We start from the raw sequence: 14,081 nt of genomic DNA on the forward strand, positions 1-14,081 counted from the left end.
TAAAGGTTGTTCGTGTTGGACTGGAGGTGACAACAGTCTTGACATTGGAGAATTTTTGGCTGAGCAGGTGACTGGCTTTCAGGGGCACCTGTGAAATATTTGGCAGACCTGACAATGACACCTACATGGGAATTCTGGAAGTAGTAAATGAGTGACTGCTCTTAGAATTCACACATGGAAACTTGAGGTGTAGGGGTGTTATCATATATCTTGTCTTCTTATATGTCAGGATCCTCTCAATGTTTTTTCCTTATATTTTCTCAGGGAGGATTTCCTTGTCCTCTACCTTGCTCATTACATTTATATTTACATTTACAGCATTTGGCAGATACCCTTATCCAGAGCAACTTATATTTTTTATCTCATTTTATACAATGAGCAATTGAGGGTTAAGGGCTTTGCTCAGGGGCCTAGAAGGGGTAGCTTGGTGATCCTGGGATCAAACTCACAACCTTCCAATTGGTAGACCAAAACCTTAATCACTAGGCTACCACATCCCCTCCTTAGGGACAGATGCATAATTTCTATACTGTATTAATATAATTCTGTAAAGCTGCTTTGCTTTATACAAATAAAATATTTAAGAATTTTTTGACCACCTATAAAGGATTTGTTCAGTGTTAAAGTTAACTTTTATCACTCACTGTTAATTGAAATATTAGCTCATTTGCAGTTTTCATGATTTTGGAGAGATGGTGCCAATCAGACCCAAGTGCAGAAAAACAGTCCTTGTTTTTATTAACTTAGAACAACACTTAACACCACAATGTAACATGGAGATGAAATAAATAAAACACAAACAAAACATAAAGGCATCACTGAAACAAAAGGCAGAATACAGATGAATGTAATAAAGACTAATAACCGAACGCAGCAGTGACTTGGCAAAGACAGACACAAAAGGGCAGATATAAACCGTGCAACACTTTAGATATAATGGGAAACAGGTGATCAAACAGGAAACGAAACATGGCATTCAACAAGCTGTGGCTGTAGCACCTGCCAGCACCCCTGGTGGTCAGACAAGGAATTGTCCCAGTAGTTAAATTAAATGAAATACGGGTATAGAGGCCTTCATTATCACAATATATACATTCAGAGCCGATCCTGACCTCCCTGGGGCCCTAAGCAAAATTGTGCTAAGGGGCCCTCCTATCTGACCCGTGAGCCATGTCAAGTCAAGTCAAGTCACTTTATCGTCACATCACCACAGCACATCACTGCCTTTGTGAGCGAAATTCTTAGGAGCAAACTCCAGAAATTGCAGAACATTTATACAGATAAGGATATAGATAATGAGTTGACATGTGAAAATGTGCAATTTGCCCATACATATAGTCAGTGCAATATGTGTGTACAATATGTACAATTAACAAACATAATGAAATCAACAGGTGAAATGTGCAGTATGCTCATACATATAATCAGTACAATATGTGTGTACAATATGTACAATTACCAATATGTAAATATGTAAACCATTTGCCACACATTCACACTTGACACCCCACTGCTCCCACTACAAACCTCCCTCCTTTTAAAAAGGTTTGCTCCATCTCTCGGTCAAGAAGTAAAACAATACAGAATTGAATGAGGTATAAACAAATCTTTATTGAATGGAATATTTTAAATATCATGTGAATGTATAAAAGCTAAAATGGCTTGCCATACCGTATCAATGTGTTTTATAGTATGCATGAGAGCAATACTTGATCCCTGATGGTTATTATTTACTGAGGGATGTGCATTCATAGTGACCTGGCATTATGCCCACTCCAGTGTAAATCCATTGGTTTCCATATTGCATTAATGTTGTTGTAACATTGATTAAGAGACTATAAACATTGTCATTTAGGAGTGCTATCACGCTACTTTTTGTACTGGTCCCCACACATATGCTGCTGCTCGAAAGCACGTCATTCCGTGCACGATTGCACGTGCATATGAACGCATGTTCACGCGCGGCGCAGTTATTGAGCTCCCGTTAATAAACACGGGCGTTTATTCACGCGAATGTTCACGCAATAAACTGTTACGTGACAGACAGGCCAAGAGATGCACTGGCAGCACTGCACAGCTAATTTAACTAGTCAGATAGAGACTAGAGACAGAATCACATCAACTTAACTTTACTGTTATTTGCTCTTGCTGACATCAAACTTGAAGAGAACACAAGTTTACCTGATTGCTGTTATCACATTTTACTCTCATTTTGTTTCTTTTTTCTCTTTTCATGGCCAGATGGATAACTCTACTTCATATTGTCATCTACACAGTAAACATTAACATGCGCTGTAAAATGAGGCAGGGGGAGGCGGGGCCTTGCGTAATTTGCGGGGCCCTACGCAACTTGCGTAGTGAGAGTATAGGGCCGATCGGCTCTGTATACATTACAGTACAGCACTGTGAAATTCTTTTCTTTACAAATAAAAATTGAGGAGGTTGGGATCTATGATACAGCACCACGGTAGCAGGGAGAGTTAAGGGTCTTGCTCAATTAACCAACAGTGGCAGCTTGGTAGTGCTGGGGCTTGAACCCCAATCGTCTGGGGCTCCCAGAGCCTTAATCACTTGAGCCACCATGGCCCCCAAGTTCTCAAAAGCATTGCAGATTCTTGAGAAAGATTTTTGAGAATTCTTTTGAGTTGTTGATATCTGTTCAGTATCTGTGATTAAACTACTGTCAGTAAGGGACAGTGACTCACATATATATTTTTTTATGGTACCTACTGTTTATTTACTTATTTATTTTGTATTATATAGTGCTTGCATTTCTCTAATTACAGCAGTTATAGATTTATGTAATGGTGTATGTACAGTATAGGGCCTCAGCAATAGTTCAAGCTTTACCAGGCTAGTTCTGCTTATGCTAGATAAAGAGTTATTGCATTTTTAGACCTTTTCCTTCAAACATCAACATATTATTCCTTAAAAATGAAAACATTGAAACAGTAGGTTCACAGGATCAGAGGTGACTTCTGCCATGTAAGATGTTCAGGTGGGAGTCATGCTTAAGTTATTAATAGCTTACATCCATAGATGTAGCTGTTGTTAAGTTTCCTTATAGTCAGAAATGAACAGAAATGCAAAAACAAGCTATTTTTAGCAGTCAAGGTAAGTAAAGGTGTTCATTTTCCTGCAGCTGCTTTTAACATCCAGGATTATCCTGAGTATTCTGATGAAACAGCATTTTGATATCTGTACAGAAAACTCAGATGGAAAATGGACAAATCATCGCAGCTGTTATACAGTTTGCACTTATTCTTTTCCACAAACAGCACAAAAATTTACATACATACAGCCTGTATCTGCATTAGACATCTAATTTTGGCTTTATTATAGAAATAAATAAATAAAAAACAAATGTGCATGAGCAGACATGTCAGACTTCACTAATTCATTTTTATTCTATAAAAGTGTTTTATTTTCCATTTTAATTATGCATTATAACTAAAGTTGTTTGAAAGTGAAGCAGTATTCAAATGTTAATGGTTAGAAGGTATTGATTCATTTTATATAACAGAATGGTTTGGACATTCTTACTGGCTGTAATTCATACAACACCTTTATATTAACGCAGGGTATCGTTTCCATAGTAACAGCTCATTCCCAGGGACTCGTACGGTGCTCCATATAATCTAAAAATGAATCAGTTGATTTAAAAATATGTTGTTATAGAACCAAGAAAATTATATACGCATTAATATGGTGAAACCTTCAGAACAGAGGAGGCTGGTGAGAGAATGTAGTTTATAAGCTACTACAAAATGATAACAGAAGGTTCACATTATGTTTAACGTTAATAGGTGAATCATTAATCATAATAGGTTAATCAGTGAATCATTTATTAATAAATTAGAAATTGTAATCATTGGTAATTCTTTGACAGGAAGGAATTAGTGTTGGGTTTGTAGTGAACTCAGAGTTTACGATGACCCATTGGTTCCTCAGGAGCTCTCGGTTAATATAAACTGTTTTAGAAAGGACATTATTTACATTTACATTATTTACTGTTCGGTGTCACCCAAATGAGGATGAGGTTCCCTTCTGTGTCTGGTTCCTCTCAAGGCTTCTACCTCATATCATCTCAGGGAGTTTTTCCTCGCCATCTTCACCTCAGGCTTGATCGTTAGGTAAAGATGTTAGAGATTAATAGTAACTTCATTTTAAACTTTACAATTTATGTATTTATTTATTTTTCTTCTTTTTTTCTGTTTCTATACTTCTGTAAAGCTGCTTTGCGACAATGTGAAGCTCGATACAAATAAATTGAATTTAATTGAATGAATTCATTGTGTTATGTAGAATAAAACACTTCACACCCTGCTGTTTCAGGAGAAATTGTCTACTTTGCTTTGGGCCACACCACACCAGACCATATGGTTGTGGATTATTTTTCTACAACAGCATCATGTTTTATTCCCTACATAACAAGTACACACACAGCCTATCTCACACGTGTATATGTGTGTGTGCTTAATCTTGTATGTTGATTTTCTGGAAGGTTCTTTCCAAGGACACGTGTCTGTTCTTTATGTTCTGGGTCACAGGTTCCCAGCCCTGGTCTTGGATTCCCCACTGACCAGGACCCCCCTTTTCCTCTAACACTCCCATTCCATCCAACTCAGGGCTGATAATTAGCTTTTATTTCAATTAGATTAGGTGAATCAGATGTGTGGAAAGGAATGCACTAGAATATGCAGAACAGGGGGTTCTCCAGGACCAGAAGACTATGACAAACCTGACTGGAGGAATGGATGGAGATGGCGGGATAGAGGGGGCGTGGCTGCGCATAGTTGAGAGGGGGAGAGAGAGAGAGAGAGAGAGAGAGAGAGAGAGAGAGCTCGAACCTAAGAAAGGAAAAGGTGCAAACGAGCCGTATCTGCTCTACTGTTAGCCTACAGCAGTCTTATTGTGCTACCGTGTAAAGGGACAGATGTACAGTTTGGAACACAACTTCAGCACTGCGTCAGCAGCAGGAATCTTTGTGTCGGTGCGTGACATTGTGACGCAATAACGCGCGGACAAACCATGTAGCAGGTCGCCTCGTTTTATACTTTTAAGATTTTTTTTGTAAGCTCGTATGAGATAAGGCTTAACCAGTGAAAGCGATGTACAGTGTATCTGAAACTAGTCCGGGAAGATGAGGTGCCTGCATGAGCTGCACTGTGGATGTCATTTAACGGGGGAAGAGCGAGAGGGACGCGGGACGTGCAGCGTGTAAAGCTGTTCCTAGACTTGTAGGAATGTTGTAAAAAGAAAACGGAGCAGGAGGACTCAGGAAGAGAGAGAGAGAGAGAGAGAGAGAGAGAGGTTGCTAAACGTCGGGGATATTATGGCTTTCCCAGTGATCTTCCTCGTCTTGTTCGCCTTCACCAACTTGCGCCTGACGCACGGGAACAACCGCCATGCCGTGTACTGGAACAGCTCCAATATCCAGTAAGTGGGTCACAACATTCCCCCTTTGCCTGTTTTAATCTTTAGGGTATTTTATTTACTTGCAGTTGTCAGATCTATCGGAGTTGGCTAAATTATCACACACACACACACACACACACACACACACACACACACACACACACACACACACACACACATTTACCACTAACGCACTGGAGCTCACATCATATATACGATAGATAGATAGATAGATAGATAGATAGATAGATAGATAGATAGATAGATAGATAGATAGAATTAAACTACTGGGTTGTATGGTGCTGCTTCTGGGAAACAAACGTGCATTGTTCAGTGTAAAGTAACAGAAATTCTTGTTAAAATAACCTAATTCATCACATTCTATCAGGAGTCATTAACTGCTTTACCTTTTGCTCTGCCACACACACACGCACACACACACACACACACGCACACACACACGCACACACACACGCACACACACGCGCACACACACGCGCACACACACACACATGCACACACACACACACACACACACACACACACATGCACACACACTTGTGGATGGGGGTACGGGTTGCATAAACATTAGAAAAGCTGTATTCATTAGTAATAATTAAACTATAAACCTATAAAACTATAAAACTATAAATCAGTGCTGATAATCCTGCTTTGTCTGACCAGCTCAAGTTGATAGGCCATCTATGCTGCCTGTAAGTGTTGGTAAATGGAAAGAGTTACAGAATGAATGTTACTACACTGTAGGAAAAAACTACAGTAAGGCATTTAGAAGGTTGTATACATGTGTTCATCAGTTACTTTAATAAGGAAGTTGAAAAAAAAAAATGTACCAGCTCCCGAGAGTGATTAATCAATAACCAGTTCAGCCTGGGGTGGTCAGACCCTGCTGGATTTTTCGGCAGGTGAACATGGTGATTTGTTTAAAATCATCCATGCTGAGTTTTGACCATATGTAAGCTGTCACATTGTTTTTGTCAGCTAACAGCCGGAGAGGGTGAAGGTTAACACATGCTTGCTCCAAGACACCTTTCTGAACTGCTGCTCAGGCTGTAGATAGATAGATAGATAGATAGATGCAAGATATGACTAGTGTCACTGTGATTGGCGGGGAGAGAAAACATGCCCCTCCCACTTCACTTGACTTGGTGTGTGTGTGTGTGTGTTTGTGATTGGCAGGGAGAGACAACATGCTCCTCCCACTTTAATTGACTTGGTGTGTGTGTGTGTGTGTGTGTGTGTGTGTGTGTGTGTGTGTGTGTGTGTTCATAATGCATTCTCAATCAACTATAGCGTGTGGATATTTGTAAATCTCTTGATTCCTGCAGCGGAAGTCTGTGGCATGTTTGAATAGCTGTCACTTTATAATTATGGATGATTGTATTATGTATTTATCCATACAGGATTATTTTTTCTGCGTGGGTGATGTACTGTAAAAATGTTTTACAACTCATTCTCCTTTGAGATGAAATTTTCATGTCAGGATGGCATTTACATAAATGTGGGGCAAGCAAGTAGTTTTTCTTTTGCCTCCACATGATGTAAAGCCCTGACACAGGTGATCAGTTTTCTATGCATTCACATGCAGTTGAAATTCAGAGAACATTACTGGCTCTTTTATGATACGATTCATACACCATCTAACATGATATAACTACAGAGCTCATGGAGAGGTACGTTTGTTTCTAAAAAACTGAACATGAAATTGTGTTTTTTGTAAATGCCTATTTAGCCCATAACATCACATTTTTGTGATTTTTTTTTTTTCAATTCAAGAATGTGGATATGTGTACCAGATGCATAAATAGGGCACATTGATGTGGTTAAAAAACCTTTTTCCCAATGCAAGGGGCAACATCTGTTCACAGCAGCTTCTGACTAAGAGGGTCTAAAAAACCCCAAAAACTATAGTTTGGTATGTACTTTTTAATTTAAATCAACTCATCTATCTATCTATCTATCTATCTATCTATCTATCTATCTATCTATCTATCTATCTATCTATCTATCTATCTATCTATCTATCTATCTATCTATCTATCTATCTATCTATCTATCTATCTATCTATCTATCTATCTATCCATCTATCTAATCTTTTCTTTCACAGTCAAATCAACCATTCCATTCCAAGTCCAATGCTGATTATGAGCTCAATAAGCTGATGGCAATTGAGGTTATTAAAGAACATCACTGTTAATTATCCCTGTTTGCTCCTATGAGCTTGTTTATGACTTGTGTAGCATTGACAACAGACTTTCTGTAGGACAGGTCTATCAGGTATGCAGGAACACGTTCACACACACAGAATATGATTTGCCAAATACATGCGGTATAGAAATCTGTGTGTAACAGCAGCCTCGAGAGTCTTTTTCTTTATCCTACTATGCTTGGATAAGTGCTATAAAATAACATATGAATTGACCCAGATTGCAGCTAGCGGAGACGTCTGCTGAGGTCTCGCATCATGAATACAGATCTTTTATCAGTCCTGGGAGGTTTGATGCTCTGGGCCTCAGAAGCTTTTGAGTAAAACTGACCCTGTCTGACAAAATCTCTGTTTCAAGATAGCAGGGTACAAGCCCAAGGGGAAAGGAGGAAAGGCTGGGGGACATGTAGGGCACACGGCTGGGTGAAACCCTTGTTTGCGCCACCCTTGTGCGACTTGCTTGGTCCAGGTGGCAGCACAGTGGTGTCCAGCTGTGAAAAATGGGCTGAGATATTTCAGCAGCATTATGTTATATTTCTCTACAACAATGCAAAGAGATAAAAAGACAGAAAAGATGTTTCAGAAATGTAAATAAAACCTGTTTTTTTTTTTTGTTGTTATTCATATTAAAAAGCGTGTACGAGACATGTTATGGAGGACGGACTGAAATATTTGGTAGAGAAGGATTTAGTGAATATATACCATTCATAACTAAACATGTCTGGCCACATATTCAAAATGAAATTTACTTGATGAATAACCTGTTTTTTTTTTGTGACATGGGGAAAGTTACTCATATACAGTACATGATGGAGTAAACGTATGCTTAACTACAGCGGTAAGGCCCAAAAAGCCGTGGTACAGTGATTACAGCTAATGGGCGTCATCAGGCACAATGTAGAGCGGCGCTAACCCCCTAAAACCTTTAGTGGCTTGGTTGCCAAGCAACACACAGATGCAGCAACCTACGGATGGAAAGGTGCTTAAAGATTGGGGTGATTATTAACATTTATCTGGATATCGGCATTTGCTGTGCAGTTTTTTGAAGCATTGTGTTAGCGTTTGTCTTTGCTGGTACGGGAGTGTTGGTGCCTTTTAATTGCGCTGTGACAGAAGCAATCATGTCTCTACACTATCGCCTCTCTTTGTAGGCTCCAGTCTGGGAAGTTTGCAGGGGAGATTCACATTTATTGTTAACTGTTAACTTACTATACGTCAATAAAATATGAAGTGACAGGACACAGTAAGTTCTGTGGCTGCTGCTTTGTGTGTTTTTGTGCATTTGTTTATTGACAGTCTTGTGCACTTCTGACCGTTCTCGCCCTGGTGGATGATTCTGGCTTCAGTTGGCAGGTGTCTTCTTTCGTTCTGCATCCTATATGCTGCTGGACATCATGTGCAGTTGGGCACTGGTGACACAAGTGGTTAAGGCTCTTGGCTGTTGAATGGAGGATCAGAGTTCAAGCCCCAGCACTGCCAAGCTGCCACTGTTGGGCCCTTGAGCAAGGCCCTTAGCCCTCTCAGCTCCAGTGGTGCTGTATCATGGCTGTCCCTGTGCTCTGACCCCAACCTCCATAGTTGGTATATGTGAAGAAAGACTTTCACTGTGCTGTAATGTAGATGTGGCAAGATAAAGTATTCTATTCTACATCAACCCATTTATTTGGATTTAGTGCCTGAGAGCGCTTGTTTTTTTAAGATCTGTCTCTGTTTTTGTCACGTCCTTATTTTCTCTGTGCATTTCTTGGTACTTCAATGAAACGCTGTAGCTATTGATAATTTCAAGATCTTTCAACACACCAGGATCATTGATGTACCAGCTTATGGTGACCTGAACATAGGTGAAACCACAAGATTCACCTTTTTTAAAATGGTATAAAACTGACAGAGAGCTTGGTTTATTAAGTCCATTTTGATGATTACTGTAAAAATCAATAGTCAGGTCTTTCTCTGCATAGTGAGTCTGAAAACAGCAAACGGACCACATAATCTGTTTAACGCTCCAGGCTTCAATTTTCCAGCTCTTCAATTTGTCTCTCATTAACCTTGTAATATCACCTTTCAGTTTTATCTTCCCCATCTAATTTGCCCAGCTTTTTCAACCAATCCTCCAAACCAGTAAATCCAAAAGTTACAACAAATCCTGACATATTGAAACAGTATATTTGGTGCAGTGATACAGATGTAATTAAGTCACAGGTATGTTTTAAAGTGTAATTTATGTACGTACATGGCTCAGCCAATCAGAATCAAGCACAGGAACTGTCTGTATTATCGCTTTTTTTTATTATCTCCATTCAGATTATGCAAATCGCCTTTCTGTAGTTTGTGTAGATTGTTTGTGATCTGACCATATTTTAATTTATTTGTAATTTTATTTATAAATCATTTGAGTAAATCTCCAATAAAGATAAAAATCTCTCTTCTCCGAGACAGTTAAAGGGACAGTAATATGGGAGGGCGATTAAAAGTGTGCAGTTTCTTTTCAGAGAGATTGTGAGATAGTTCTAAGACATTTTATAAGATTTTTTTTCAGACTTCTCTTCATTCGCTAGACTAGCTTGAGCTTTCACTGGCTGACGCATGAGCAAACCAATAATCACCAACAGTAGCTGGTTCCTAGCTTCTGTTTCTTCCTTGATTTGTTTGGCAACATGGAGGAATTATCTGGAACTGCAGAATGTTCCACAGCAGACACGGTTTAAACAATGGCTGTTTGCAAAATATTAAAAGGCACATAGAGATTTGTTTAACGATCAAGAAAGTCACCCTAAAGACTCTGCTGAAATCCAGATAATACAGTGAGTGTAAGTGAAAAGCACCAGAGCCAGAAACAGCTCTGAGGTAAACAAAGGCACTCGTTATGAGAAGACAAGTGAGCGCATTAGTGATAGTGTCAGATTTTGCCTGCTTATATTGATATCACACGTATGAAATGGGTCAAAACTAGAGTCAGAATGGATGCAAGTGCAGATAATTATTTAATAAAGTGCAATTCAAACTGAGCAACAACAAAGCAAACATACATGGAAACATAAACGCTAGTGAAAGAGGGATAATGGGTTATGTAGTCAGTGCCGAAAGCTGACATGACAGAGCCTCCCCTTTAAGGCATAGCTCCTGATGTACCTATTTTTCATCTTGTGAAACATTTTGTTCAGTCATGTCACAGTCATGAAGACTCTGACACTAGAAGACAAAAAAAACATGACATTGTTAACATTGATAGATATTGTTGTTGAAATAACTAGCGTGTCATAACTTAAGACCAGACAGGCCGGTCTTTTCGGGTAGAATATAATACAATACTGATACTGTCAGGGGCAGCAGGAGTGGCAGAAGCTGGGGCAACAGCATCTATGTTGTTTCTTCCCTGCTCTGTGTGACATTCTAAATTCATCCCTGACTCTTTCCATTTAATCCACCACTTATAACAAATGTAAACAAAAGTTGTTTAAACACTGCCAAGATGTTTATTTGTTAATTTTAATGAGTAGAACAGACATTCATTTAGTTTTCAGCAGGCTTATTGCTTATTATAACAAGCCAGGAATAATCGTGTAATGACCCTTGAAAGTGTGACTGATAGAAACAAGAGCGAATGCAAAATTATATAGTGGTCACATTGGATTTTCTCAGCTTCACAGACTTCAGAGGAAAAAAAACTCAGAAAAAAGAAAGAAAAGAATAAAAGCCTGTAGCACCATAGAAGAACCGGCCAAGACAAATCGTTGGCCAATTCCATCCCTGCAGGTTGACCACACTGGAAGGTAGCAAGCTGCCGTGGGGACGTTTTTCAGCAAGGCTTATGAGGCTTGTCAGGATTGAAAGATGAATGCATCTAAGAGCACAAAGTTTTGATATGTTTCTGGCTATTAGATAATCCTCCAAATAATTTGCATATCAGTTTGGATTGGTGTCCAACAAAGTCAATTCCATCCAACTGAAGTGGTGAAGGCTAGCATTCAGGTCTTGTAAGACAGTTGAAGACAGATACCATGTCTTTTTTGAACTACCAACGCTCAGAGCAAAGCATCATCCTCTCACATTTGAGCTCACAAATGCCAGTGATTGCTTAGCATTGCTCTAATCAACGGGAGAGAGAAACACTTCTCAATTAGCCAGTCCAGTTTTGCTCTCTTGAGCTTAAAGGCAGCAGCATTGTCTTTTTTGGTTGTGAAACTGAAAAGCCGAGAACATGGGCCACAGCAACACAGGGCCACATTTTATCTCTGAAATGTTTCATTGCAGACTTTTCCAATTTCCTCTGCTGATATACACCATTTCCTGTAGCTGTATGAATGAGCACAAATCCCCACAGCCACGTTACAGTATGTACAGTGTACCTACTGTAGATGTTTAGGCAAAAGTCTCTGTAACTTGTCCAATTTAAGTCCAAACGGGGCTTTACATAATTTCCATAAGAATGTGTATAGCATGATATGTGGTGTTTAAAGCCTTTTTCAACAGTATCTAGTGACATTTGACATGAATATGTTATCAAATCTGCCTAACCCTACCTCAATCCCTCTCTCTCTCTCTCTCTCTCTCTCTCTCTCTCTCTCTCTCTCTCTCATGTCAATCAGTGAAAGAATAAGGAAACACACATCAGTAGGCTGGCGGTAATAAGGGCCATGTGGTAATGTTCCACACCCTGATGTTTATACTGACTTATGTTCGGCAACTTACAACATGGTAGCTTTTGTTGTTTTGCATTTGTTGTATAAACTAGATGGCTGTTTGCGTGAGAAAATCAAGCCATTTTAAAACTGAGGGTAGGAAATTAATCTGGGTATAGCCAGTACAACAATTTGGAAAGTCCTGTACAAGAAGCAGTCAAACAATTATACAAACAATTGGACATGGAATGAGTGAAACAATAGAAGTTCACAGAAATGTTGTGAGACCTGTGAAGAAAAAACCCAAAACTACCTCCACAGGTCAGGGATGAAGGTATAACAATCCACCATTGAAAAAAGAGCAGAACTATTGAAGCCACACCACAAGAAAGTAAAAATCAGAAAGATATTACAAAGAAAAGAAATACAGAGATGATCCACAAAAGCTCTGGAACTGGAGGTGAACCAACATGATGGAAAGGTCAAAGTGTAGAAAGAAAGGACGATCCAGTAAATACAAGCTTCATGGGTCTAGTGATTGGAGGTAGTGATTGGCCAAGTGAATCCCAGACCTGAACCCAAAGGAGCATTACACCTCATGAAGAGAAGACTGAAGATAGAAACTCAAGTATCTGGACTGAAAACCTATTGTAAACCATATTGGGTCCCATGCTTGATGCAGTTATTGCAAACAAGGGATATACTTCCAAATATTAACTTCCAAAACTTTTGGCTTACAAAAAAAAAAGACTAAAAACTTTACTACTATTAGCTGCAAATTAAGATATGTTTTTCGTGTAAGTAAACTCCAGTCAAATTCATGTCAAGGGGACTAGCTGATGGAATTAATGCTGCCATCTAGCTTACTACAAAAGCTTACTTCTCCAGGGGTGCTGTACTATGTCTGACCCTGTGCTCTGACCCCAACCTCCAAATTTAGGATATTTAAAGGAAGTATTTCACTGTGCTGTAATTTATATGTGACAAAAATAAAGGCTTCTTCTAATATTCTACTTGCTGAACTCAGGGTAGTCCCAAGTTCGTGGTTGTTTTTCCTAGTCGGAGGTCGGAAATGATGAGTTATGAGTTCTAGTCGAACACAGTGTAGTCCCTAGTGTAGCGTTGAGCTCCAAGCGCTTCTTATCTTAGCTCGACATTTGTACTGTGATCGAAGAAACAAGGCAGCCATTGCCCTCAGTGTGTCACTGATGAGAAATGAAACTGAGAAACAGTGCCCTCATCCATGGTAATTATTTCCATAGTGTCCCCACATTTCTCAATGTCTTCCTAATTTGCCACTAACCTCTGAGCAGAAAACACACCTTCTAATGGATTTCAGACTTGAGCTAATGGAGGCACGATGCTCCATGATCCCTGTTCACTAAAACTTCATCATTTAATCTGGTCTTGAGTAAAAAAAAAAAAACAGCTGGACTCCAGTAGCTGCTGTGTTTATAGATGAAAGTCTGCAGATTTAATTTATGCACACACACTAACACACACACACACATACAGACTCGTAGACCTTGTTGGTGCTGAACATGTGCCTGAGAAAATGTTAATCATTTAAAAAATGCTTTTTGATTTGTATGTTGTCTGTGTGGGAATGCTTGTATATCAGTAATGATGATGGTGCAGAGCACAGCAGTGTGTTCGTAGCTTCTGAGAGACCAGGTTTCAGATTCTCTGTGTGTGTGTGTGTGTGTGTGTGTGTGGGTGTTCTGAATATCAATGTCCTGCTGTGCTCCATTATTATCTGCCTGAATGTGTATGTATATGTGGACATGTGTGTGTGTACATATATGTACCTCTTTATACA

The 14,081-nt window shown here is 39.3% G+C and overlaps 1 protein-coding gene across 1 annotated transcript in view; it reads left to right on the forward strand.

Moving 5' to 3' along the window:
• The first annotated feature begins 4,840 nt into the window (after positions 1-4,840).
• efna3a (ephrin-A3a) overlaps positions 4,841-14,081 on the forward strand; it is an 82,598-nt gene continuing 73,357 nt past the window's right edge. The window contains exon 1 of the mRNA XM_060864917.1: positions 4,841-5,439. Within this exon, the coding sequence (XP_060720900.1) occupies positions 5,336-5,439 (104 nt within the window). The 5' untranslated portion in view covers positions 4,841-5,335. The remainder of the gene's footprint in view (positions 5,440-14,081) is intronic.

Source organism: Tachysurus vachellii, chromosome 3 (assembly GCF_030014155.1).
Source record: "Tachysurus vachellii isolate PV-2020 chromosome 3, HZAU_Pvac_v1, whole genome shotgun sequence".
NCBI lineage: Eukaryota > Metazoa > Chordata > Actinopteri > Siluriformes > Bagridae > Tachysurus > Tachysurus vachellii.